General features: G+C 40.0%; 1 protein-coding gene across 4 annotated transcripts in view; it reads right to left on the bottom strand.

Moving 5' to 3' along the window:
• HECW2 (HECT, C2 and WW domain containing E3 ubiquitin protein ligase 2) overlaps positions 1–27,313 on the bottom strand; it is a 333,893-nt gene that overhangs the window by 185,760 nt on the left and 120,820 nt on the right. For 3 of the 4 annotated variants that reach the window (XM_031452092.2, XM_064485134.1, XM_064485135.1), the window contains exon 2: positions 24,497–24,823. In XM_031452092.2, the coding sequence (XP_031307952.1) occupies positions 24,497–24,788 (292 nt within the window). In that variant the 5' untranslated portion in view covers positions 24,789–24,823. Of the gene's footprint in view, positions 1–24,496; positions 25,033–27,313 lie in introns of those variants that run through there. The other variant, XM_031452089.2, reaches the window with a different exon arrangement.

Below are 27,313 nucleotides of genomic sequence, written 5' to 3'. Positions count from 1 at the left end.
TCACATAAACCTTTTGCCTTTTAAAAATTATGTTACATGAATATAGTTCAGGCCTCATATTCACCTAAAATCAAAATTTTAGGTACTGTTTGACTTTGATAATATACAATGGAACCACTTAATGGCTGTGGCTGGTTAACCAAATTATGTTAGGTTTTTACTACGTGCAGTTAAGTTCTAGGGGAAGCTTTCTGTCTGCATCCATACAATAAATGGCTTTCTTACAATTGGAGGGTCTGTAGCAACTGATAGTATCCACCTTGGACAAACCTGATTTTTGTTGACAGGTGAGGAGGCATGTAGTACTGGAGTTGGGGACTGGGTATGAATCCCATTCTGTGAACTTCAATTTTTTTTTTTTTTTTTTTTTTGAGGAGGTGCCGGGGATTGAACCCAGGACCTCGTGCTTGCTAAGCAAGTGCTCTACTGCTTGAGCTACACCCTCCCCTCATGTGAACTTTAATTTTAATAGTCAAAAAGCATAATTCTCCCTATGACTCTCCCCACAAATATTTATTTACTTGCCCAAAGCATTGGTCATGCTTCTTTCTGCCATGTCTGCTAGGATAATATAAGAATAGAGAGCCTTCAAAGTCTCTTCCTAGATCTTTTAGTAGAAAAAAATGATGTTCTCATTTCTCAATACCCAATAAACCTGGCCTGGCCAGCCAGGAAGGTTTGGAGGGTCCTCTAATGCCTCTTCTAGTCAAAAGTTTATAACTTGAGAATGTAATGACACTTTTTTTTTTTTATTCTGGAGAAACCGTCAAAATAATAGCATTAAATCCCAAAGGGATGTTCACTCCTGAGATTTTCATTTTATTATTTTGGAAATTGTTTTCTGTCTTTGGGGCTATTTCTGCATCCAAACACCTACTGATATTCTAGTTCATCTGCTCCCGGGCTCCCACTCCAGAAATCCTTCCTCCTCAAGCCCTCCAATTCATTTTCTCTGTCAATCATACCCAGTATCTTCAATATCATCAATATCCTCCTCATCCCATTAGATTCCTTGGTCCATTCTTTTAATCCCCCTCTAACTCCATATCCTTTCTTCCCTTTTGCTGAACCCCATGGTAAAGCTCAAGAGTAGTTAAACCTACTTAGACCATATCTGTAGCCCAGCTGGTGAAAAAAGAAAACAAAACCAAACACAAGGATGCTTACCGGTCCTACTTTTGACCACTAATTTTGCATGGGACTCAATATTGCCTGCCACACAACTTTGCCATGCTGCTCTAATATACAGGCCCTCTCACTTTCCTAGGTGACTATCCCACATGTTTACTTCTCTCCTCCACCTCCCTACCACATGCATAAAAACCATTCAAATGCATAAAAGAGTAGAAGCAAACAGACTCATCTTTTCATTGGCAGATCAACTGCTGACCTACTCTGGACACTCTCTCCATTGTCTCCTACTCTCCTGGATGATGTGCTTCTGCTCCCATTGAAGTCTAAGCCCCTGACTCTGTGCTCTGAATCCCATCTATTCTCATCTTCTCAAATATTTATCTCCTGCAATTATCCTCCCTACCACATAATCAGTGTTGCCTGGACAATGTCTACTAGATCACATCTATTAATACAAGATATTAAAATGCCTTCACTTTATTCTGAATGCCCCTCCAGGCACTACCCCATTGCCTTATCCTCCTTCACAGCAACTTCCTTGAGGGAATGCTCTGCAGGCAAAAGAGCCACTTCCTCACCTTACATTTTCTCCCCAACTCACTTCATTCCAACATCTGTCCCCATCAGTCTTGTCAAGAGACCAGTGATCTCCCTTACCACGTTGTCAAGCCCAATGGTCACATCTCTGCTCTTACAGAATACTTGACATCTCAGCTCTAACTGGCATGGCTGATAACTTTCTTCTACTTGATCATACCCTACTTTATTCTCATAGCTTCCAGGACACGTCATCCTCTTGGTTTTCTTTGCTGACCACTCTTTCTCAGACTTCTGTGACTCCTCCTCTCTGCTCAGCCTCCACCTGTGATCTCCTTCTCTTCTCTCTGGACAGAGTCTCTCCAGGTAACTTCCTCCAGCTCCATTCGTCAATGATTCCTAGACTCCAGATTCAAAGAGTCAACTTTTTCTTGTCATCTCTACCTGGATGTCTCATAGGCACATCAAATGTGACATGGCCAAAACAATGTTTGACTGCCTCTTCCCTTCCTCCCTATTCTCCCCAATAACTCCTTTCTCAGTAAGTTGAACTATCTGGTCAAAAATTAAGGAGCCATCCCTGATTCTTCTCTTACCCACGGCACCAAACATCTGAGCCATGAGGATTCTGTTGATATCATCTTCAATAATGCCCTATATATATACTCTACTTCTATCAACTTCTCTGCTATAAGCCCATATTCTCTCTCACCTTCACTGCCACAAGACTGACCTACAGTTCATTCTCCACCAGCAGCCAAAGTGATCTCCTGGAAAAAAAAAAATCAAATCTTGTTAATCTGCTGCTTAAAACCCTTCACTGGTCTCCTATATACTTGGAATAAAACCCAAACTCCTAATGCTGGCTTACAAAGTTCTCTGTGATCTTACCCCTGTCTGTTTTCCTGATCCCCACGGTGTCTCATTTCCCCGTTGCGAACGAAAATACTGCAATGTGAGTGAAAATACTGCAACCATATCAGTAAACAAAGAATACTGAAACCAAGTCATCAGCGGCTGCCGCCACCCCCCAGTGGGGACGGGCCTGCAGCCCAGCCTCTGCAGCCACTCACAATGGTGCACCCTGAGCGGACTCAGAATAAGAAAGGACAGGATAGCTAGGTGCTTGTCGAAAGAATGAATTAGGTGAGCCCAAATGTTTGCTTCCATACATAGAAAAGCACTAAATTCTTTAACTTGAGATGCCTGATTCTCTTTAGATAACAAGTAATCTTTTATTGTTCCAACTACCTGGTCTTTGTTGTAAAGCTCCTATATATCCTAGCTCCTCCCCTACCTCTTCGGAGCAGTCCCTCAGAACCATCTGAGAGGCTGTCATCCCGGCTCGAGTCCTCCCGCCAAATAAAACATAACTCTTAACTTTCAGGCTGCGCATTTATTTCAGTCGACACCGTTAACCACTGAGCTCCAGCCATCCTGGCCCTCTTTCTGTTCCTAAAACCTGCCAAGCTCATTCCTGCCTAGGACTTACGCTGTAACTGTTCCCTCTGCCTGGAAAGCTCCTATCACTGACATTGGCATGGCTTGTTCCTTCTTGTCATTCTGCTTAAACTTCACTTTTCAGAGAGGTCTTTCCAACTCCAACATAAAGTCCACTTGATCATTGCAATTAGATTACCCTATTTTTATTATCTATATTCTAGTTACATGAAATACTGATATTTTATTGTTTATTTGTTTATTTTCTGTCTTTCCCTGTAAATATAAGCTCCACAAAAAGAGACCCACTCTGTTTTATTCACTGCTATATCCCAGAATGGGGAAGAATGTTTAGCATCAAGTGAGTGCTCAATAAATACTTAATAATGAACATTTACATGGAGAGCTTAGCCAAAGAATAGAAGCTTTCTGGTGCAAAACAGAAGTTATGTTTCCAATATGAAATTAATACACTTGCATTTATGTGGCAGACAATACTTAAAACCCTTTCATAGACATTTTTTTAATCCTCCCAATGGCCTTTTATAAGTTCACCATGACTGTTCCTTTCCCCAACACACAGAAGATGTTAAGTGATTTATATCAAGTCACACAGTCAGGCAGTGCAGTGCTGGGACTAAAACCTAATTGCTAGACTTCTTGCTCAGTGCTCTTCCTACTAAGCCTGAGTTAACAAATGAAAACATATATTGAACTGGACCCTTCTGCTGTCATGTGCTCTATGTGTGTGCTGCACTGAAGATTATACTAAAGTTATTTGTTCACATGTCTGTTCTGCAACAGGCTGTATGTTCCTACAAAACAAAGTTGATGCTTTATTCATCTGTGTATTCCCAGTGCCTCACACACCGCCTGGCACATTGTAAGTATTCAAATGCTTGTCGAATTTAGCTGAAAACTGACATCAGAGCTAAGTCTTCCTCTCAATGCAAAATAGATGGGTAATTCTCTATCTCAATACTGAAGATTTCACTCTGAATACATAAAAGCCCTTTAATGATGCTTCTGAAAAGCCTCAAGTTTCACATCATCCAGCACCTTTTAAGTCCTTTCAGTGACAACTTATGCGCCACAAGTTGCAGGAGGTTAAATGAGTCCTAGGCAGTCCTCCAAATCACTTTCCACCTCTTAATGTGGACAAAGAGCACACAGAAAATCTACAATTCATTCAACCTGAAGTCAGAGGCTTGTGAATATAAGCTATATTTTTTCTATGCTCTGAATATCAGGAAAAAACAAAGTCATAATGGGGAAATAGAACACTGACTGAATGGGGTATCAAGAATCACAGGTTATGGTCCTAAACAATGACTCCCAGCAGCTATGCGGTTATTTATGGGCAGGCTTCCATCAGTCTCTCCATTTCCTCATCTACAGTATATGAATGATGTTTATCTTCAGGGTCCTTCCGGCTCTGGAATCTGTCATTCTGTAAGCAGTCCTGATTATAATGACATTGCCCCCAGTATCTTATCCACCTCCCAGTCCCTAAACTCAAAATAGCTAGATGGAGGAGTGCCATAATTAGGTTTGGGTGCAGTGGTAATGTTCAAATATAAATAAATAAGTCAATGACTAGACGGACGGAAATGCTCTGCATTCTTCACAGGACTTTCTCTCAAGAAGCAGAATCTTTATGAATAACAAACTCGAAGTCCCACAACATGACTGTTTCAAAATGCTGTAGAACCTGAAGAAACAGCCCCTCTTAGCATCCAGTATTTATTATCATATGTTAATTCAAGAAGACTACAAAGTCTTACAAAGAGATTAAAATCCAAGGAATGCCAGGCTCGTTTTGACTAAGCTAATCAATGAAGCAGGCCTTTCTCTTAGACTCACTGCCTCATCTCCCATCATCTCAAGGGGCCTACCTGTCTCACAAGGCATTGGTCACTGATATGCCACCAATGATGCCAAAAAGAAGACAGAAGAACACAATCAGTGGTGTGTTGGAGTCAGCTGTTAGCAGTCTCTGAAATTTGTAAAGCTGGTTGTTAGATGCCTTGAAATGGGCCATGGTGGAATTCTTCATATGATGGAAATCTATAAACACTACAAATCAGAAGGTATTTTTTAAAGAGAGAGCCACTGAACAAAGTGCTTGGCTAGAAAGACTCTGGGCAAAACCGACAATGCAAGACCAACAGAGAACAAAGAGAAGATCTGAATCCTAGTCCTATATTCCCACTAATTGGCCGTGAAAACTGCAGTAAGTCTATGAGCCTCTGTTTTGTTGACTCAAATGTAAGAGAAGCCAAACAAAGATTGCTTTAGAACCTAAAAGTTAGGATTTTATGGTTCTCTGTCTAGGTCATACCCACCCCAACTCCTGAGGTCTTCTTACAGGAAATACTCCATCAAACAAACATTGGGTTGAACCAAATTTTGATCCATCTTCCCCCCATTTGTGAGAGCAGCGTCCGGCACTACTTCAGTCTCATGCATTTGGCCAACCAACCACGCTCAGACCTGCCCAGAATTCTGAAACGCCCGGGATCTCTTAATTACCGAGTTGAATCACAAAAATGTTCCAGAAAGCCTCCAGCTAATTCCAGGGGTTTCCTTTAGATTTAGCTAAAGGTTCACAGAGGATTCCTGGCCATTTTGGCAAGCATGTGCTACTTCCGTGCTGTTGCAGTGGTGAAGTTCGACACGGAGCCTTCTAGGCATGAGGGCAGGAACAAAAGGTGCAGCTGCCGGAGTAAGACGTAGAAGAAGCACACGCCCTAACAGCAGAGTTTCTGCCTCGAACCTCAGCCACCACCCTGAGCCCACTATACAGTGAGCTCCTTAAAGGTAGAGACTGTGTATTACCCACAAAATCTGGCACAAGAACCGTGAAAAATCTGCTAAAGTGAACTCCCTGGTTTGGTAGAGTTTGGGGTTCATCAACCTGAGGTTGGTCTATGTGCAACAAATCACATTTAGTTAATTGTTTCTCCCAGAGCAGCAAAGGACTCCTCAAATTAGCTGCTCTCTCCCGACAAGCCAGCGCAGCTTTACCCCACAGTACAGGACGGCAGTGTAACCGTGCACGATCTGATCGTGAAAAGATGTAAATACTCTTGCTGCTCTTCTGAGTGATCTCACTTCTGGATGCGAGGATTTGCAAATAGCATCATCATTCCATCATCTTGCTCTTCAAAACGAAAATGCATATAACACATTTAGGGGGAAATATTTAATTGGTAAACAGCAACAGTACATTTGGACAGCATCCTAAAAGTGAGAAGAAACAATATCACCCAGGAGGACCAATTTGTCGGTGTGCTGACAGCCAGCTTTTTTTCAAACATTCAGGCACAGAGAGCAGAACTTAAAAATAGACAGAGTGGTTTAAACTTAAGATGGATTCTAGAAAATGATGGTTATATATCCAATCTAACTCACAGAAATAGATCTTTAAGAGATTATGAAAAAAGTAGGGAGTTATTTAGGTCCATCTGTTGTGTTTAGGTCCAGATGAGTACTTCAACAATTGAAAACAATTCCTAAAGGTCCCTAGGAACATAGCAGCCACGAAATCTTGGGAATCCAGGTCAGGACTAAAAGCATTCTTGACATCAACACTATTCCAAACCTGAAGACCAGAAACACATTTCAGGTACAACATATCACTGAATTCAATTGCATGTCAAGTTGAAACACAACCTATAGGACCCTGAATCTCAGTTTTCCTTTTAAAATACTCATTGATTCAACAACTTCGTATTGAATGTGAATTAGGTACTAGGAAACTGGGAATCCAAACATGATTACAACACGGCCAGCCTGCAAATTTCCAGAATACAGCGGAAGGCCCACATCCACCAATGGTAAGGATGCAGGGTGCTGAGAGCCGTGACGACAGGAGCCCGCCCAGATGAATACAGGGTCTGGGGCTTCAAACGCCACACAGGGCAGCAGCCCGGCTGGAGGCCGCAGCAGCTCTGAATAAAGGGCAGGCTCTGCGGTGAATTCAAATAGCACTCTCTTTCAGTGGGTGCAACCACTTCAAAAGATAACAATTTTTTTCTGGCCAGAAGTTAAAAAAAAAACCAAAAAAACCACAAAGCAATGGAAGTTTAAAAAAAAGCAACCCCACTTTAAAGATACAGGGTGGCAAAGTCCAAACATCTAGGACACTGTCCTTAAAAGGAGATGCACCAGAGGGAGCCTAAGCCCAGAATATGGTGATGCTGGGCTGGGCGGGGGGGGGGGGGGACACGACACTGTTGAGGTAAGGGGTGGGGGCAGCCTGAGGAGGCCCTAAAGCTCCTGACGAGGCATTTTTAATTTTTTAATTTGAAACTCATGAGTTTGATCAGAATGGCACTGGAAGAAGATCATGTTATTCAGTTTAAGAATTCTTATTTAGCTACATTCCCAATATTTAAGCAAATACCTATCATATCAGATTCACAGGGCTGCTCTAGCAAAGTACTACGAATGGATTTTTTTTAACAGAAATTTATTGTCTCACAGTTCCAGAGGCTAGAAGTCTGAAATCAAAGTGTTGACAGAATGATTCCCTACCAAGCACTGAGGGAAGGGCCTGCTCCAGCCTCTCTCCTTGGCTCGTCGGTGGTCGTCTTTACGTTTGTATGGCATTCTGCATGAAGGGCATGTCTCTATCCAAACTCCCCCTTCTCACAAGGACAACGGTCAGATTAGATTAAGGGCCATCCTAATGACTGAATTTTTAACTTATTTCCTCTCTAAAGATCCCATCTCTAAATAAGGTCACATTCTGAAGCACTACAGTTAGGACCACAACATATAAACTGTAGAGGGACATAACTCAACCCACCATATCTGTGCTATATAAGACACAGTCCCTGTCCACAGAGTTCATAATCTAATTGTGAAGTTGGGACTGAGCCACATGAGACAAGTCAAGAATGACATTCGAAAGATATAATCAAATTATGAGCTCTGCGTTTTGGGCAAAAGTCTTCAGGCTCGTGGTTCCTAAACATCACATGTGCACAGGCCCCCTTCACAATTACTGCCACATCTCAGTAATGCTATCTACTTGATGCTCTTTAATTTCTGTTCTTTTTATTTAAACAAGCTTTTCTTAGTCCATTAATGGGAAACTGTATCCTTGCCAAAAATAGAAGGCAACCTCACCCCGCTTTGTTAACACAGCAATAAAGGCTAGTACACTGGAGAGAGCTCTTAGGATTCGGAAATTTTAAGACAACCTTGATCAAATGTCGCTACCATCTATCTAACCTTGGGTAAACAACACAAGCTGCTGAGTTTCCTCATCTAGTTTCCACCATCATATGGCATAGTTAATAAAGGTGGGCAGCTGCAATGACAATTTATATGGAATGTTCCAGAAAGAACTCTCTGAATACAAAAGCATGGTAGACATAGTATCATGGACAAACTGGAGGGAAGACCGAAATCTTAAAACTTTAATTCTGCCTTCCTTTTCACTCTCGAATTTGGAGCTCTCCCTTTATCCCCTGAGGTTTACCACTGCAACACAGACCACCCACACCGTCCCTCACTCTTCTTAGCCTGTCAGTCCATGCTGGTCTCTACAGAAACACCAAGGCCGTTCAGAGAGACAGGTGGCCTCATTTCAATCACCCTACACTTCACGCTTCAAGAACTGAGGCAGATCCACCTCAGCTTTCTGTCTGTTTTTGTTGGCAATGAACACTGCTCTGCCCTTCACCTCCGCACCCAGCTGTATCCCACCAGTGTCGTCAAAAAGCACCGAGAATACAGTCCCCTGATTTTCTCTTCTTTTGCTGCCTTTCAGTGAAATGCTTTGCTTTGCCATAAATAGTTCAGAGACTGATGCCACATGCATATTTCTTCAAAAGTGGTTCTCTCCAGGGGACCGGAGCACAGCTGTCAGTCAGCTTGACTTAGAAGCAAACATCAGAGAAAGGCATTTTCCCCAACACAGTACCGTTTTCTATCCCATTTTGCCTGGTCCCATCAGCTCAGTTTCACCTCTGAGTCTATGACTCAAACCATGCCTGTAACATCCCTGTAACCTCCATTCTTGTCATATCTCAATTTGTGACTTGAAAATCAAGCCAAACAAACCTTAACAATCTCTCCTCCACTTCAAATTCCAAAGACGATGGTTAACCTCATATTTTTCAATATCAGTCTTATAATTGGGTGCTTAGTGATCTATTACACTGAGCAAGCAGGACTCACTAGTACAACTTAAGTCTATTCTTCTACGTGCTGCTTGTTCTCATCTGCTCTAGGGGACCAGTTCTTCGCCCACTGTTGGATGGAATGAGTGCAGGCCCCTCTACTTTTCTGGTCATTCTGAGATGATGAAAAGCCCTCTGGTTCCATCAAGTCACAAAAATGTTCACTTCTGCAAAGAAAATGTCTAGTCCTGTGTCAGAGGCAAAACTTCAAGCCTCAGTTACAATAAAATCTCTTCTTAGCTTAGGCCTGCTTCAGACAGAAAGCCATCAGAGAGAAAGGGAGACGGGGCTGGATTCCACCATGTAGATTACTTCCCACCGTTTCTGACTCTCTCAGGGTAACAGTGGGGAGGAAAGTGGGGAGGGTTAGGAGGCAAAGAAGTTCTGACTGAGCTGGCATGGCCACCATCTGATGCCAGCACACTGTGAGCTTGGAGTATCTCTCTCTCAAGGGGACCTTCCTGGGTTCTGGAGAGATACCCCATTTCTGGGGATTCTCACTTGCAATATCCCTGATGCAGTCACTTGCAAACTTCCACCTCTCAGGCGCTGGACTCTAGGAGCACATTTGGCCTCTTTGTGCCAAGGTCTTCTGTCCCGTCCCTCTGGGTGGCCCCTCAGTGACAGCAGCTCCTCCAGGCAGTCCTTTGAGCAGGTGTGACAATCACCCCACACCAGCTCTGCTCTGGGCAGAGCATGCCCTTGGTCGACTAGAAACTTGCGTTCTTGTCCCAACAACTCAGGCAGTACAGGCCACTGTCAGCAAGCCCTCCTCACCCTGAGGTCCAGCCACAGCTTCTCACCTTGAGAGCCCTCAGAAGAGGTCAGACACCAGTCTGCTGTGTCCCTCACTCTGCAGAGGACACTTGTGAAGCTCTCAGAGTAGTTCCCCGGACCTCTCTCTCACTTGATTTGAGGTGGAGGGAAGCACCTAACTTCTCTCCAATGAGTATGTGTTTGACAGAGAGAACAGGCTCCCCAGAGCACTGACAGTGCCGCCAAAGAAGTCCTCCATCAAATCAACAACTCTGAGCACCTGGGTGCCCAGGTAAGGGCCACAAGAATGACTCTGGACCACCTCCTTCCCAAGCGCTGCTTGGGTGGCCAAGCATCTCACTTCGGAATGTGGATGCGGCTGTCATCTTTCACTCCGGGGCGGAGGTTAACACCGATCCAGAAGATTTCCATGTTATCATCCTTCCACACTAATGATGCTATTCATCAACTCAAGTACAATTGCCATCATCACATTTCCTACATGTAGCATTCAGTTTTATTTTTTAACTCAACAAATACTTTAAACAAAAGTAATGGGCTATACTTGGCAGTACAGCAAACGGAAACAGAAAAATATGCCCTTTGCCTGGCTCAGACATGCGGTTTAATTATCATCACCAGCACCATCATCACGATCATCATCGACACTTCTTAGACTGTTATTGAACCAAATCCTGTGCCCAGAACTTTATATGCATGCAGGAAAATCCTCCTGGGGATTTTGCTATTTCCTGTGAGATTGATACTGTTATCAGAGAGGGTAAGTAACTTGCCAGCATCACACAGGAAGCAAGCAAGTGGCAAAGCAGAGATTGAAACACAGGTCTACACAACTTCTTAGCCTAAACACTGGATCTGTAGCCTCTACAGAAGTTGGGAGGTTTATAACAAAGAATAATAGACAGGGTATAAGCTACAAAGTCAGGAAAATTTCAACTCCTCCTTATCCTAATTGCAAACACCTTGAAAAAGTTAATAACTTCTTGGTCTAGTACTTTGGCTATAAAATGAGGACACTGATAACTGCCTAACTTAGACATTTGTTGTGCTGCACAGCAGCCACCTCTCTCCCCACTCACAGCCTGTCTAACACCATCCCGCCCCCACCTCCAGGCGGGACCTGGCTAGCTTGGAGGACAACTCGCACATGCCATTCTCCCCGCCAGTCACCGGTCCAGGGAAGGACTAGGTCTGTCTGGTTCTTTTTAGTTACTGCCAAACCCTAACTGACACATCACTCCATAAGGTCATTTTAAGAATGAAATGAGGTAAGATAAGAAAACATTCAGCTTAACGCCTGGCAAAAATAAACTTACATTTATTAAATGTTTAGCAGTAATGTGGAAGATGGATGGGACTAGAGCATATTAGACAGAGGAGACAACTTACGTAGCTAATGATGAACACCTAAACAAAATGAGAATCAAGAGCTGACAGTGCCAGGAAGCACGGCTAACTTAAAACTTACGTCACTAGTAGCAGAATCCATGTGCAGGTTGGGAGTTGGGGGGGGGGCGGCGGGGGAGTAGGTCTCAACACCTTGGAAAGGTTATCAAAAAGACTGTTTCCACTAACAAAAATAGGAAAACCAAGAAGAATTGATGTGGCCTATCAGTCAATTTGTTTCGAACAAGCTGAGTCTAAGGAATGAGTAGGAAGGATGCTGAAAGGGAAATGATCTTGGGACAGAAGTTGGGCCTAGTTAGTGATGTGCTGGTAAACTGGCTTTGGGTGAGTGGGGGGAAGCCCTGACTGGTACTGTTTGCCCCTTTCTCTGGTGTAAATGCTCTCATCACAGCTGCCCTTGTGCTCCCAAGGTGAGGAACTGGGAAGAGGTGTGCAGAATTGGTTCTCAGAGGCCAGGAAGAGATGGTTCCAGTCACCCTCGTTAGAAATGCAGCTTTCTGCTTAGACTGGGAGTGAGTGAAATGATTCAAAGAGATAAGTATTAACAAGAAGAGAATTCATAAAAAAAAACCTGAACAATATTTAGTGGATAAGAAAAAAGGGGGGGAGTTTAGTAAAGAGGAAAAGAATGAGTGGCCAGAAAACTGGGGGAGCTGGGACAGTGTCACCGCCAATGAAGAAACAGCCTTGGGAAACTGGGGGCAGTGAACAGCATGTGAGGTGGGGCGGGGGGGGTGAGGGCCAACCACAGGCCTGGTGTCTGGCTTTTAAGACGTACAAGCGCACAGTTTTGGCAAATAGTAGGGGGACAGGGACTCGACTGTAACCTCGTAAAGCAAGTATTCTTCATATACGTCATTTTACTTCTTCCCATCCTTTTCTTAGTAGAGATACTGAAGAAATTTTGCTTAAGTATTTCAGGTCACGGACATTCAGGGTGTTGGTCACGTCTGCCTTTAGAAAACAATAAACGACATCAGTTCCAGTTTAGGGAAGATGAATCAGTTTGAAATTTTATGGCAAAGGAATTTAATATGATCCAAACAGTCATGTTGGATCATCTCAGTCTTTCTTATGCCCAGAGCTTGCACACACACAGCCCTGTGGATTTAAAACCTCAAGGAATGGGGTTCTCTACTGAAAAAGCAGCATAAGAAACAACAGAGCAATAAATATTTCCATGTCTCTAAGTCACCTGAAAAACTGTGCTGGTTCAAAAGAAGAAACTCTTTCACTGAAGTATTGCTCAGACGAAGAGACAGAAAGGACTGGGTTGGGGAGGTGGGGCGGGTGTATCTTAGACAGTGCTATAAAAACTAGTAAAAACATAATTTATAAAATAAATCTCTGTGAGCCTCCACAAAAGAAATTAACTCATTATAGTCTATGGAACCTTCAAAGATGAATCGATGTTCAGAGGAGGCGCAGCAAATGCCCATCTGACACAGTCCAGTGTAACCACATACACTTACCGGGGACAAGCGGGGAGACAGAAACAGAACAATCCTGCCAGCACAGGAACCATTCCAGACCCTGAGCACACACCCGAGGGGGAGCATGAACCATGCAGCTTTTCCAAGTATCCCACCAGGCTGAGTGGAATTTTGGGTTGAAACGATAGGTTTTTTTGACACAAAAACAGCCCCCAAACACAAGCCAACTTCTTCTCTGGCACTCAGTCTAAGACAGAAGTCTGTTCCAATACTGGAAGAAAAACTGGCTGTGTTCAACTTATTGTTAAGTCGTGCTGCCTTCCTACAGGGTTTTTCAAGGATAATTCTGACTACATTATTCAAAAATCACCTGCAGGAATTGACTTCAGCAATTAGCTTTTTAAAAAGCAACTCCACTGTGGAGGAGATTCCTAGAGACACTGTATTTTCTCCGAGTATTTTACTGAGTGACCGTGGGTACGTTACTCAATTCATCTGGGTCTTGAGTGAAGGAAGTAAATGATCACTAATTTCCTTTCTAAATCTAAAACTTCTATGCCTATAAGTTTCAAAATAAACTTCAGCAGATGAATAGTATATGTAAGGATTCCAAATGACAAAAAACACAGTAATTCACTACCGGCACTTGATTTCCTTAAATAAGTAACATGGCTTCCTGACATTTGAGTGAAACTTACATAAAACAAGGAATTCCAGAGGTTCGGTCAATAGCATCACATCACGTGAGGACAATAATGCTGCTGCTTATCTTCGCGATACCGCCATAGTTAGAAAGCCTAATACGCAGTAACAGCAATTTCTAAAAGAAGTTCTATTAGTTTCATAGCACTCTATTCAGGCAAATGAATCACATGACGGACCAGAAAATTCTAAGTTACCTGACTTATGCTGAACTGTAACCTTGATCAAATCAGCAGTTTCAGTGGGTCATGTGCATAGCACAGTTCACCTTGTTCATCCTTTTGAAATGGCTCGGAAGTGACCAATTTTGGCAGCTATAGCAAACTGAGTAAAAATGGCTGAAACACAGCCCAAAACTAAGAATTTAACCTCCTCCAGATGACCACTGGATTCTTCAGTCTTTCCTTTTCACACGGAATGTTTTATCATATCAAAAATATGCCACAGACTTACACTTAAAGAAAAAAACCTATCTGTTTGGATGCTTTAAAAGATATATACTAAATACTCAGAATCCTATTAGTTAATGTAAATTCTTAGTTGGAAATTTCAAGTTTTTTTTTTAGGTTAGTCTTTCTGTAACATATTAGCTTCTATATTACAGCTTAGTGCTATCACTCTAGTCTAAGAAAATAGTTCTTACTTTTGTAGAATAAAAGGATGGTCATTCCCTGATCAATCAATTCTCACAACAGCACTTGTTCATACGTTACAGAGTGAATATATAGGTACCCACTTCAGGACGTCAAAAACACTACAGATATTCTTCACGTCAAAGTCACAGCTTTTGGAAAAACATCCATGATTGTTTAGAGGGGCAGATACATATTTTTGGAAACAGGAGACCAAGAAAGGCCAAAAAAGTGAGTGTATTAAGCAGTAACCACACTGAGTTCAAGGAATAAATTTACTTCAGTGTAAACATACCATGCTTTTCATATTAAAGATAGAGTTCATGAGTAAAGAAACAGGAATGTAAAGGCTAAGATACTGTATAATAATTGGGGGGGGACCTAGAATGACAGGGCTTTAACTATTATCTTAAATATAGATAATATTTTTTAAAATCTTTCAGATACCTTGTACATAGTATACTCCTAATATTGTTGAATGAACAAACGAATGAACAAATACCAAAAATGAGTCTGTTGAATAAAATCATTAACAGAAAACTGCATAGATGGCCAACAAGCACATGAAAAGATACTCAACATCAATAATTATCAGGGAAATGCAAAGCAAAACTACAATGAGATATCACCTCACACCTGTCAGAATGGCTATCATCAAAAAAAAAAACACAAATAAAAACTGCTGACGAGGATCTGGAGGAAAAGGGAACCCTTGTACACTATTGGTGGGAATGTAAATTGGTGCAGGCACAGTGGAAAATAGTATGGAGGGTTCTCAAAAGACTAAAAAGTAGAACTACCATATGATCCAGCAATTCCATTCCTGGGTATATATCTGAAAAAACAAAAGCACTAATTTGAAAAGGTTATGCACCCCAATGTTCATAGCAGCATTATTTACAATTGTCAAGACACAAAAGGAACCTAAGTGTCCATCAACATATGAATGGATAAAGAAGATGTGGTGTGTAAGTACAATGGAACACCACTCAGTCATAAAAAGAATTAAATTTTGCCATCTGCAACAACATGGATGGACTTGGAGGGTATTATGCCAAGTGAAATAAGTCAAACAGAGAAAGACAAATATCATATGATATCACTTATATGTGTAATCTTTAAAAATGATACAAACCAACTTATTCATGAAACAGAAATAGACTCACATAGAAAACAAATTTATGGTTACCAAAGAAGGGAATAAATTAGAAATTTGGGATTAACATATACACACTACCATATATAAAACAGATAAATAAGAACCTAGAGTATAGCACAGGGGACTATATTCAATATCTTATAATAACCTATAATGGAAAAGAATATGAAAAAGAATAGATATAGATATGTATAACTGAATCACTTTGCTGTACACCTGAAATATTGTAAATCAACTATACTTCAATTTTAAAAACTTAGGTAATGTTCAGAGAATAACTGGATAGAAAATAAAACCATGTCACTATATGGACAGAAGAATACCTGTTTCAAGGATTGCTTTCAACCTGTGTGTTAGGGGATAAAATATACTATAGTTTCTTCAGTACACTGAGCTATACAATTTTTTTAAACCTACCTCATGTTCAGGGAAGTGTTCCCTTACCATTCTGACACATAGACTTCTCTGTGAACCACATCTTCAACATGCATATTAGAAGGAAGATCCATGATCATCTGAGATGCCAATGCAACACTGTGAATTCAGATTCCACAACTATTGTATATCCGTAATGTTAGGTACTATCCTTGGTCCTGCCCTAGATGTGTTCCTTCACTGAGTCCCAAAGTATGGCCCTTTCTAACCTCCAGCATCTATTCTTGCAGTGACCATACAAGAATGTCTTAGACTTTGCAACAGACCAAAGATCCAGACACATTGTAGTACCTACTATTGGCAGAGACACTGACCACTCACTAAATCCCCAAGGGTTTCTCCCCATTTCCCAGTCCCCTTGTAGTTAGGCAGATCATGGGACTAGTGCTGAATGAAGGGCTCTGAGCAGAAATGAAATGTGACGCTTTGAGGCAAAGCATTTTAGATCTGTTGTTAAGAGTGTCCAGCTCTCTCTTCCCTTAACACCTGCCCAAAGAGGCCTTATGTTCCACACAGTGTAATGTGAAGACGGTTGAGCCTTTAATAATCCAGTAGGGCAAAAAATCAAGAGGTGGTGAGCCTGAATCCCTAAATGGCAGCACAAAGCAAGCCTCCTGCCAACCCATGTTAGACACACAGAATTAGCAATAAATCATCTTTTGTCTGTTAAGCCACTGAGGATTCAGGGGAGTTAATTATTGTAACATAATCTGACCTATCCTAATACAACTAGGTAACAAAAAGTAATTTAGAGTTAAGTTGTTCCAAAAAGTAATTTCATTTCCAAAGTTACTATTTTCTAAGAGCATTTTTTAAAATTTAAAGACATGACCTAAAACAACACTTCTTTGTCAATAACCACGTAAAAATCCAAAAAAATAAAATAAAAAAGCTTAAGAACAAACACTCTTAACTGTATTTAATAGCTATTCTAGAAACAAAATACCTAACACATAAATTCTTTGTTCCATTTGATTGAATTTCAGATTAAATGGCAGTTTGCCCATCACCTTGGAAAGCATTTTAGTTTAGAAACTACATAATACTCAAAATACTGCACTATTTAGCTTTCATGTTTTAAGTGCTTTGTATAACTCCTAGAGCTCAGTTTCAAAGGAATGGATTTTGTTTTCTGTGAGGAGAAGTGGCCCAGTATGTCACTTTAATCTGGAAATCCCTTCTTATGGATTCACAGGGTGGGTAAATCTGTGCTGCCACTTTAGACTACCAAGAAAATGATTTCATTATTATTAACAGTAGCCAGCGTAATGATAATAGTTTACAACCAACAGAACCTTTCAGTGAGCCCAGGCACCTTGCTGAGAACATTATATGCATTATCTCATTCAATTCTCATGATACTGGTACTCTTCTTAATCTCTTCCTTTTAAAGATGAAGAAACTAAGGTTTAAAAGATTACAAAATTCTTCCAAGCTAGTAAGTAGACTTGAATTTACTAGTCTGTCTGCCTACAGACCCCGTGCTCTTAACCACTGGTCACCTCAGAATTTCTAAGTGTGCTGCATGGGACAGTCTTGGGTGGTCCACAGACAGTTATTTATTAACACTTAATGTGTGTTAGAAAAAAAATAACATAGTAATTTCCCAGACCCCACAGCTTAGAACAAGGTCAGGGTAGAGAACCAGTTTGTTTTCTTTTAACTAGATGGTTTAAAGAAAAATATTAGCAGCATAAGTGATATTCCAATAGTGCAAAAATCAAGAAAGTACTGAGGAAATAACTGAAGGTTGAAAAACATTTTTTTTTTCACTACAGAGGGAAAAATAAAGACTGGGATACAGCACACTTAAGTCTCAGCCTTGATTGCCCTCAACTAGGTGTGTGGCATCACCATTCTGGACCTTAGTTTTGTATTTATACATCAGCTTAAACTTTGGGATCTTAGAGCTCAAAAATATATGATCCTAATGCCTTGGCTCACTACTGCACCTTTATTGCACCACCTGAAAGCAAAGAAATATGAAAAATATCATAATACATAAACTATGCTATTTTTAGACACAGAATCAAAATACAGTTGTTCTGCCATTCACCTTTTTTTTAATTCTTATTTTCTATTGAAGTGTAGTTGATTCACAATGCTAGCTTCAGGTGTACAGCAAAGCGATTCAGATATAGATACAGATATAGAGATATCCAATATATAGATATATAATATATAGATATATATACACATACATACATACACACACACATATATTTCTTTTCAGATTCTTTTCCATTACAGTTCATTACAAGAAATTGAATATAGTTCCCTATGCTATACAGTAGGTCCTCATTGTTTATCTATTTTACATACAGTAATGTGTGAAGATACAATCAATGCATGGACATTAAGAGGTATACTCAATATATGGTCCAGAAAATGCTGGTAAACTATTTATTTGTTACTGGCCCATGACAAGATAAGAAGCTTGAGCCAGAATATGAAATACCTACATCAATAAGCCCATTATTTAGTTTAGATGATTTTTTTTAATAACAAGATTTTCTCAATGAAGGAAACCATCACATTGATTTGCATTCTGGAGAAATTTCTTATCGGGTCACAGATCAGTAACGAATAGTTCACAGACCAGCACTATGAGCGCAGGTATACAGCCCAGTATATACTTCAGTTTTCATAATGTGCATTTTCCTAGCTCTGTTCAGGTACCTGAACAGATGAGAAATGGCAAATTAAGCTTCTTGAATTGTACTACTTTTGAATAGCCAGAAAAATAAGAACAAGACTAAAGGCTAAGGGGAATTAGATAGTGAGCCTGAAGCAAATTTAGTATGTTCTGCCTCCTCTGTAAAAAGTGTCCATTTGATTTTTCATGATAAACTGTTTGTGTTGAGTACCCTGAGAGTTTCTGCACAAGGTAATTAAGCATTTGGCTCTTTTTATTTAGTGAGCTTAGGAGGAAGCAATGAGCAGCACTATTAACTTTCTGAGGGGTCGGTTCTGATTTTGGAGACCAACAATAAATTATAAATTGAGTGATTTCTGGAAATGATCTGCAAGGCATTAATTGTTGTAATTTGGAGATTCAGGGCTATAGCTACATTGTGATCATCTCTGGAAATTTCAGCGTGTATATGAGACTTTCTGGAGGAAGAAAATATAACTAACACTTGTTTTAAGAATGATGTTCACACCTAAAGTTTCCCCAAATGGTATTTTGACATTTTTAACTTTTTTTCTTTGTATTCCCAATAGGATCTATATATTGCCTAAACTACCTAAAGAAAGATTTACATTTCTGATCCAGAAGGATAGATTTTCCCTCCAGATTAGTAGTGGCCAAAGTCATCGGAGGCAAGTGCAAAACATTATTAACAATTAGCTAAACAAAAACAAAATACACATCTAGGTAGGAAGAAAATGTAAGCCAAGAGAAACACGATCAAAATGCAGTGTGCCAATAAGCCACACCTCGCCAGCCCAATGTTCCACCCAAGTCCTTCCCCTTTGGGACTCATTTCTATAGAGACCACCTTTCGGTTCCACAAATAAAACCAGATGTTGCTAGGAAACAGTCCAGTTTCTCAGGACACAGCTGAAGAGGAGTGGCTGCTTCCTACTAAGAGGTATAGAAGTCTGAAGCTATTCCCAACATATGTGCAATTGTTGTGAAACCTATTTCAGCAAAACTATTTCACAGAGCCCGGGAGAGAATTTATCCTGTATATTCCTCTTTAGTCATAACAGCCTTAAATGTATGGCGTAACTTGTAGCCTGAAATTCTTCTCCCCATCCTAGCCCTGCATTTCCTCTCTCATTTCAGGTCTTCTCCAAATGCATCATCTCACCTACGTTCACGTAACAGGGCCCAAGAGAACTGGTTTGCATATTTTCAAATTACGAACTACTATTTTGAAAGATTTGTCTCATCATATCATTGACCCTATTAAACTTTTGAAAACTTCCTCATGGCTTACAGTTACCATTTTCAAAATTTTTATGCCCAATTTTTGCTACTTCTTTTAAGAACAACCAAGTAGTTTTTCCGTGTATTAAAGCAGCCCCAAGCACCCTCCCTGAAGCAGTAACTGGGGAAGTAGCCCACTCACTCCTCATCCTGCCTTTAGATGCAGTTGTGTCCCACCTTTTCCCTTTTTCATCTTAATAGCCACCCCAGTGGCTCAGTTAGGAATAATTGCTGGTATAAGAAAGCCTCACTAATAATGACTTAAACAGAGCTGAAGTTTTTTCCACACATAGCAGGAACTCTGGAGTGCCAATCCAAGCTCTTTCTTTCTGCTCTGTAATCCTTGGCTTTTAATCTTCTTGACTGACAACTTACAGTCGCTGCATGGATACAACTTAAGATATCACATCCTTTCACCAGAGTCCCAAGTACAAGACAAAGGGTGGTTTGTTTAAAGACCCTCTTCATGAGGCTCTGGCTTTTCACTGGAAAAAGAAGTTCCCCCAAGGTCTTTCCCTTACTTACCATTGGCCAAAACTGGGTCACATGTGCACTCCTAGACTACTCACTAGTTGGATGACCATAGCGGTTTAGAACTTTCCTGAGTCTGAGATCAAGGGCTTGCTGCCCACCCCCTGGCCCCATAAGGACAAAAGGATCAGGAGATGGCTCTTAAAGACCACAGTGCTGCCACCCTTCCCTCACCACGTGGGATGGCTAAGTCCCCACAGAAGTGAGGCTGCCTCTAGTCCAGAGGTGAGAACAGTCCATCCTACCCCCAGGAGAGAAATGGCTGTCTCTGCTTAAAGTCAAGTCTCTGTCACTCATTTTGAGGTCCCAGATAAGCCAAGCCTTCTTTTAAACACAGCTGCAGCTCTGCAACTATGTAAATGGGCCATCCTTAACCTTCTAGATGTTAGGACCTCTGCCTTTTAAAGCCACTCATTGTGGAAGACCTGCTAAAACTAGTAGCATGCCTGAAAACACCATGTACTTCACTCTACCTATGTGGTATTTTTATTCCCGAGAGCTAGTCTCTGTGTTTATCCTTGCCCTTAAGAGGTCTGAGGGTGCCAATTACTCACACTTCTTCCACGCTAGGAAAACTATTATAAAATACACTAAGAAGAAGACAACATATGGAACTCAAACTATCATTTTTATTTATTCAGAGTTCTCCGGAAATGGCTCAGTGGGGAAATTAACTGGAACCTCTTGCTGCCTACCCTAAATTAAAAGCAGAAGAGAAACTTCTGCTTCAGGCCTTATTGTGGTAATTAGTTCCAGGCTTGCCTTCCTAATGAAACAACTGTGAAACTAGGAGGCAGTGGCTTTCAGACATTGCACAACAGGTGATACAAAAGTGCCAAAAGTCTACATGGGGAGACCCCAAAAGCCTTTGGCTAAGGACTGGGCTGCACATGTGCAGGGCGAGACTACCAAGGCTTTCCAAAGAGCACATGCTACATGGCTGAGAGTGCACTGGAGTTAAAGAGGTCAAGCAGCGCTGGAGAACACTGGAGTCAGAGCCCAGCCCGAGAGAATGGTTAACATTCCAGGCATCCAGGTAAAAATCAGAAATGCCACTCCTTAGGAATAAGTATAATGTTCTAGAGTAAGGCCCAGTGTAAACCTACTCTAACAAAGCCCCAAACCAGGCCCTAACAAAATCCATAGAGGAGACCAAACTTGGAGGCAGAGTCCATCAAGTTAGAATGCTGGGTAACTACACTCGGCTTTCCACAGATCCATCCTAACAAAGTATTAAATCATAGCTAGTAAGTTCAAGAGAATAAATCTGCCAACAAGAATAAACATTAACATTACAATACAAATCATTCCACAGAACTCAGGATTCTACAACATAGACGCCTCAATGTCTAGTGTAAAATCAAAAATTGCTAGATACACAAAGAAATGGGAAAATGGGACTCATGGTCAAGAGAAAAAAAGACAGTGAAAACTGACACTTAGATGACCCCCCAGATATTGGATTTAGCAGAGAATTTAAAGCAGATGTATTCAAATCAATTCAAAGAACTGAATAAAAGTATGATCTGATAGAATTAAGATATAGGGATGCTCATAAGAGAAATTAAAACTATAAAAAGAGAAATGCAAACTCTATCAATGAAAAGTCAAATAACTGAAATTTTTAAATCCATTGGATTGGACTGACAGGAGAGTGAAGATTAAAAAAGAAAAAGTTATTGAACTTGAAGACAGGTAAATAGAAAATCTGAATACCAAAGAAACTGAAGAAACCAGAGCCTTAGGGCCATGCAGAACAACATGAAAGGATGTAATATATGAAAAGAAGAAGAAAGTGAAAATAGATAGAAAAAATATCTGAAAAAATAATGACCAAAATTTTCCAATTTTCATTAAAAACACTTAGTTATAAAGCTCAAAGAATCCCAACCAGAATAAATAAAGTCACACCTAGTAAATCACAGGCAAACTGCTGAAAACCAAGATAAAGAAAAAATGTTGAAAGCAGCCAAAAAGAAAAAAGAAGACACATTACATATAGGGAAACAAAAATATGACGATAATACATGAGAAAGATACAGAAACATCTTGAAATGAAAACTAAAGAACAGCACTTTTCAAAAGATTTATTTTCTAATTCTATTCCCCTACCTATATCCTGGGGTTAATTCTCGATTCAGAACTCTGACATACTCTAGAAAGTGAAATAGAAGAATACCAAGATTTTGTGACTTTGGTCATTTGGGAATAAGATAAACTTGGCTTTGGATTCCTGAGTTCTTTTCCAATTAAATATAGACAGGGAAATACAACAAGTGGGGTGGGGGAACAGAAAGAAAAGTAGGGAAAAAAAGTGTGAAGTTATAGGAGTCACCGTCTTAAGAGATTCTATCATCTTACAGACAAAAATCCTCCGATGTAAGAAAGTAAAATTGATCGTCCCAATATCACATAAAAATCATTTAAGAAAACACAGTCTATTTGTAGTCTCATATTAAACACTGCAAAGTCTAAAGTAAGAAAAAAGGAAAAAGAATGAGAAAAGCAAAAAGAAAACAGTTTTACAAAACCCAAAAGGGTGAAATTACATCAAAACCCAAAGTTACCTCTAAAGTCGTATCAAAACTGTAAGATTCCTTTGTGAACATAATAGATATCAGATATAAAAATATAATTTTAAAATTATGGATCTTCCTCACTTTGCATATATATTTAAACACACCAGGGGAAAATACTGAATTCTAAAGACTTTTCCTCCCCTTTTTGTCATGAGGAAATAGAAAGATTAAAATGTACTGAAATTTTTTGCTGCCACTTTTTGCTATCTAGCGTGATTAGATATTAATAGTTACATAAGTAAATACAAATCAACTTTATTTCAGTCAACATAAAACTCTCCATCCAGAGAAACATCAAGTGCAGTGGGCTTAACATTTTAATAAAATTTCAGCAAGGATATTACTTTGCCTCCACGAGGGTTTCTCAAGAGTGGCACTGCTGGCACACGGGAGAGGTAATTCTTTGTTGTGAAGGCTGCCCAGTGCATTACAGGATGTTCAGCAGCATCCCTGGTCTCCCATTCCTCCTACCCAGTTGTGCCAACAAAAAATGTCTCTAGACACTGCCAAGTGTCCTGCAGAGGGGGCAAAATCACCCTGGTGGAGAAGCATTGTCATAAACAGGTCTTTTTTTCTCCCCTAATCTATTCACTAAAAATTTTTTTTTTTATTTTTAAAGGCTTATAATCTACATTGAAAGCAACAATGTCTTTTTGATTAAATATTTGATGTCAAATTTTTAAAAGAATTCTCTTCATTCAGTGCAAAAGTTCTCCAACTTTGGGGAATGTTAGATTTTATTATCAGGTTTGATTTAGATTTTCTTTATGATTGGTTAGTAGGTTTTGATTTTTGCTCTCAACTAAAGCAGATATTATATTTTCTGGGATATGCTATTCATCATGCACTCACCTATGAATAACAGATGCAAATTAGCTAAACAGAGCTGGGACACCTTTATTAAAACAATAGCAACCTATGCCTAAGACATTTGTTAGAGAGTATGACACTTTCTTCACCTAATTGATCTAGGACACATCAAGAAATTTTGAAATAAAAAGACATTTTAGACTGCAAGTTGTTCTTTTTTAAAAATTTTTTGTCCAACTATTTTATGTTTATTTTTATTTTTTGTGTGAGGGGAGGTAATTAGTTTTATTTATTTTTTAATGGAGGTTCTGGGGATTGAGCCCAGGACCTCATGCATGCTAAGCACACACTGCCACTGAGCTATGCCTTCCACCTCCCCAACTGCAAGTTGTTCTTAATGAAATTCAACCTTTAGAAAATACAGAACTTTTTTTTCATATCAGTTATCTAAATCTAGACATCAGTTTCATTGGTTTAAAAATACGAGTAAATGTTAATAACCACCTCTTTCCAAAATGGGGCTATTGATCAGGGCAAGAAGTTTTAAAAAGAAAATACTGCAGGTTCTGGCCTTTAATTAAGGTAGAGATGTAACCACAGAATTCACATCAGCAAAGGTGTTTATAATTGTTGACTCCCCCTTTCCCAAAAAAGAAGCATAAATTCCCAGGATCTGGCTGTTTTAATTTATGTGTGTGAATTTCTTCCCAGGAGAAAACACAGAATAGTACAATGTCAGAGTAAAATGCATGCCCTAAGTCACAAGCAAATGTATTTCACTTGACTCACCTATGTGATAAAGTCCAATCCAGTCACTGGGGTCCACCTCCTCTTTAATGTCCCAGAAGATAATGAGGTTCTGGGCCTGCCCCAGCGTGTACTCGTACATGCTGGCCGTCAGGCTGGAGCGGCTCTCAGAAGTCACCAGGTCCGTGTCGCTGTTGGCCCGCTGCAGGGTCATGTTCTCGGACATGGAGCTCTGGGCGGCGAGGCTCTGGAGGTTCTCTGGACTCAGTGTGTACCGCATCTGGGGATTTCGACGCCGCACAAAAAGCAGGTGCTCCCGGGCTGAGCTAGCCATCCCGTCTGCCTCTCTGAGGTTGGCTTCCTACAAAGCTGGGGGAGACAAACAAGCATGAAGCCTTAGTATTACAGTGAGAGGAATTAAGTTTAAACTTCCAAGACATAAAGACTTTATGAGTGTTGGTTAAAGCCTAACCATGCAATAATCTTCTGCTGTCAAAATAAAACCTGTTATTCTACTGTCAACTGATGATGCCAGAAACAACTGCTACAGACTTGAGGTCACATGATGGCAAAGGCCGTTACACACCTGTGGCCCTTGATTTCCCTGGGCCCAGCATCCTCCTAGCAATTAAGAAGGGGAGTCACTAACATCACTTTACATCTATCCTTTCTCCTTCAGAAAAGGCATCTTCTCCTTCACTTCACTCACATATTTATTTCCTGCTGTAATTAAATTTTAAAATAACAAGGTGACAAGACAGAAAATTTCAACACATGTTAAACACAGTTAAATTATATCACTGAGGACAAGTTCACTTACTCAATTTCCTTCACAAAGGAAAGAAACTCACCAAAGCCTTTGTCAGGAACCTTCACAAATGTCACCTCCTCAGTTAAATACAGTTGGCCGTTGCATTTAAAACTGCAACACCCAAGCATTTCCCATCCCTCATTTCTTGCTTTATTTTTCTCAATAGCAATTACTATGATCTGATGGACCGCACAGTACCATGCACTTATTTATTCAGTTACTGTGTACTTTCCCCAACAAGAAAGTAAGCTTAGGAAAAGGATAACCTCTTCAATAAATGATAATGGGAAAATTAGACATTCACATGCAAAAGAATGAGAATGGACCACTGTCTTAACACCATACACAAAAATCAACTCAAAATGGATTAAAAACTTGAACATAAGGCCTGAAACCACAAAATTCCTTGAATAAAATACATACCAAACACTCTTTGACATAAATCTTAGCAATATTTTCTTTGATTCTATCTCCTAAGGCAAAGAAAGCAAAAATTAAAATTAACAAATGAGACCTAATTAGACTTAAAAAGCTTTTGCACAGCACACCATCAACAAAATGAAAAGATAACTCACTGAACAAGAGAAAATATTTGTAAATGATATGACCAATAAAGGATTAATATCCAACATATATAAATAGCTCATACAACTCAATATCAAAAAAACAACCTGATTAAAAATTGGGCAGAAGACCTTAGTAGACATTTTCCCAAAGAAGACATTTTTCTAACAAACACATGAAAAGATTCTCAATATCACTAATCATCAGGGAAATGCAAATCAAAACCACAATGAAATATCACCTCACACCTGTCAGAATGGCTATTATCAAAAAGAAAACAAATAACAAGTGTTGACAAGGATGTGGAGAAAAGAAAACCCTTGTTCACTGTTGGTGGGAATGTAAATTGGTGCAACCACTGTGGAAAACTGTATAGAGGTTCTTCAAAATATTAAAAATAGAACTACCATATGATCCTGCAATTCCACTTCTGGGTACATATCCAAAGGAAATGAAAACAGGAGATCAAAGAGATATCTACATTCCCACGATTATTGCAGGATTATTAACAATAGCTAAAATATGCAAACAACCTAAGTGTCCATCAAAAGATAAATGGATAATGGGTAAAGAAGATGTAACATATATATATATATATATAGAGAGAGAGAGAGAGACACATACACACACACACACACACACACACATATATATATATATATATATATATATACAATGGAATATTAGTTAGCCATGAGAAAGAAGGAAATTCTGCTGTTTGCAACAACATGGATGGGAACACTGAGGACATCATGCCAAATGAAAGAAGCTAGAGAAAGACATATACCATATTATTTCACTTGTATGTGGAATCTAAGAAAAAAATCAAACTCTCAGAAACAGAGGTGGAAGTGAGGTTCCCAGGGGTTGAGGGGTAAAGGTAATGGGGAGTGGTCAGTGAAAGGCTACAAACTCTCAATTTTAAGATGAATAAGGTCTGAGAAGCTAATGTAAAGCATGGTGACTACAGGTGATAACACTGTGTTATATAACTGAAATTCGCTAAGAGAGTAGAATTTAAATGTTCTCACAAAAAAAAATGAAATGTGATGGATGCATTCATTAACTAGACGGTAGAAATCCTTTCACAGTGTATACATATGTCAAGTCACCACTTTGTACAGTTTAAATACCGACACTATTATTACCAATTATACCTCCATAAAGCTGAAAGAAAAGAATGTAAGCTTCACAAATGTAGGGATTTTCTTGTGTTTTGTTCCCTACTTTATCTCCAGCGTCTACAGTGGTGCCTGGTACGCAGTAGGTATGGATAAACGTTGAATGATGAGCATCTTTCTCCCAGATACTCCTTCAGCCTGTAGGAGCTACTCCTTATTATCTCCTAGATACTCATGACTTCCATCATCGAGTCCTTTTCTTTGCCATTCCTGACCTTCTGGCTGGTCCACACTATTGCTACCATCTGGATTCATGATAAGCTATTTCTTTTTGGCTCCCACCTGGCCTCCCTCTAAAGGAAC

The sequence above is a fragment of the Camelus dromedarius genome, chromosome 4 (assembly GCF_036321535.1).
Source record: "Camelus dromedarius isolate mCamDro1 chromosome 4, mCamDro1.pat, whole genome shotgun sequence".
Taxonomy (NCBI): domain Eukaryota; kingdom Metazoa; phylum Chordata; class Mammalia; order Artiodactyla; family Camelidae; genus Camelus; species Camelus dromedarius.
This window is presented reverse-complemented; position numbering and strand designations above follow the sequence as displayed.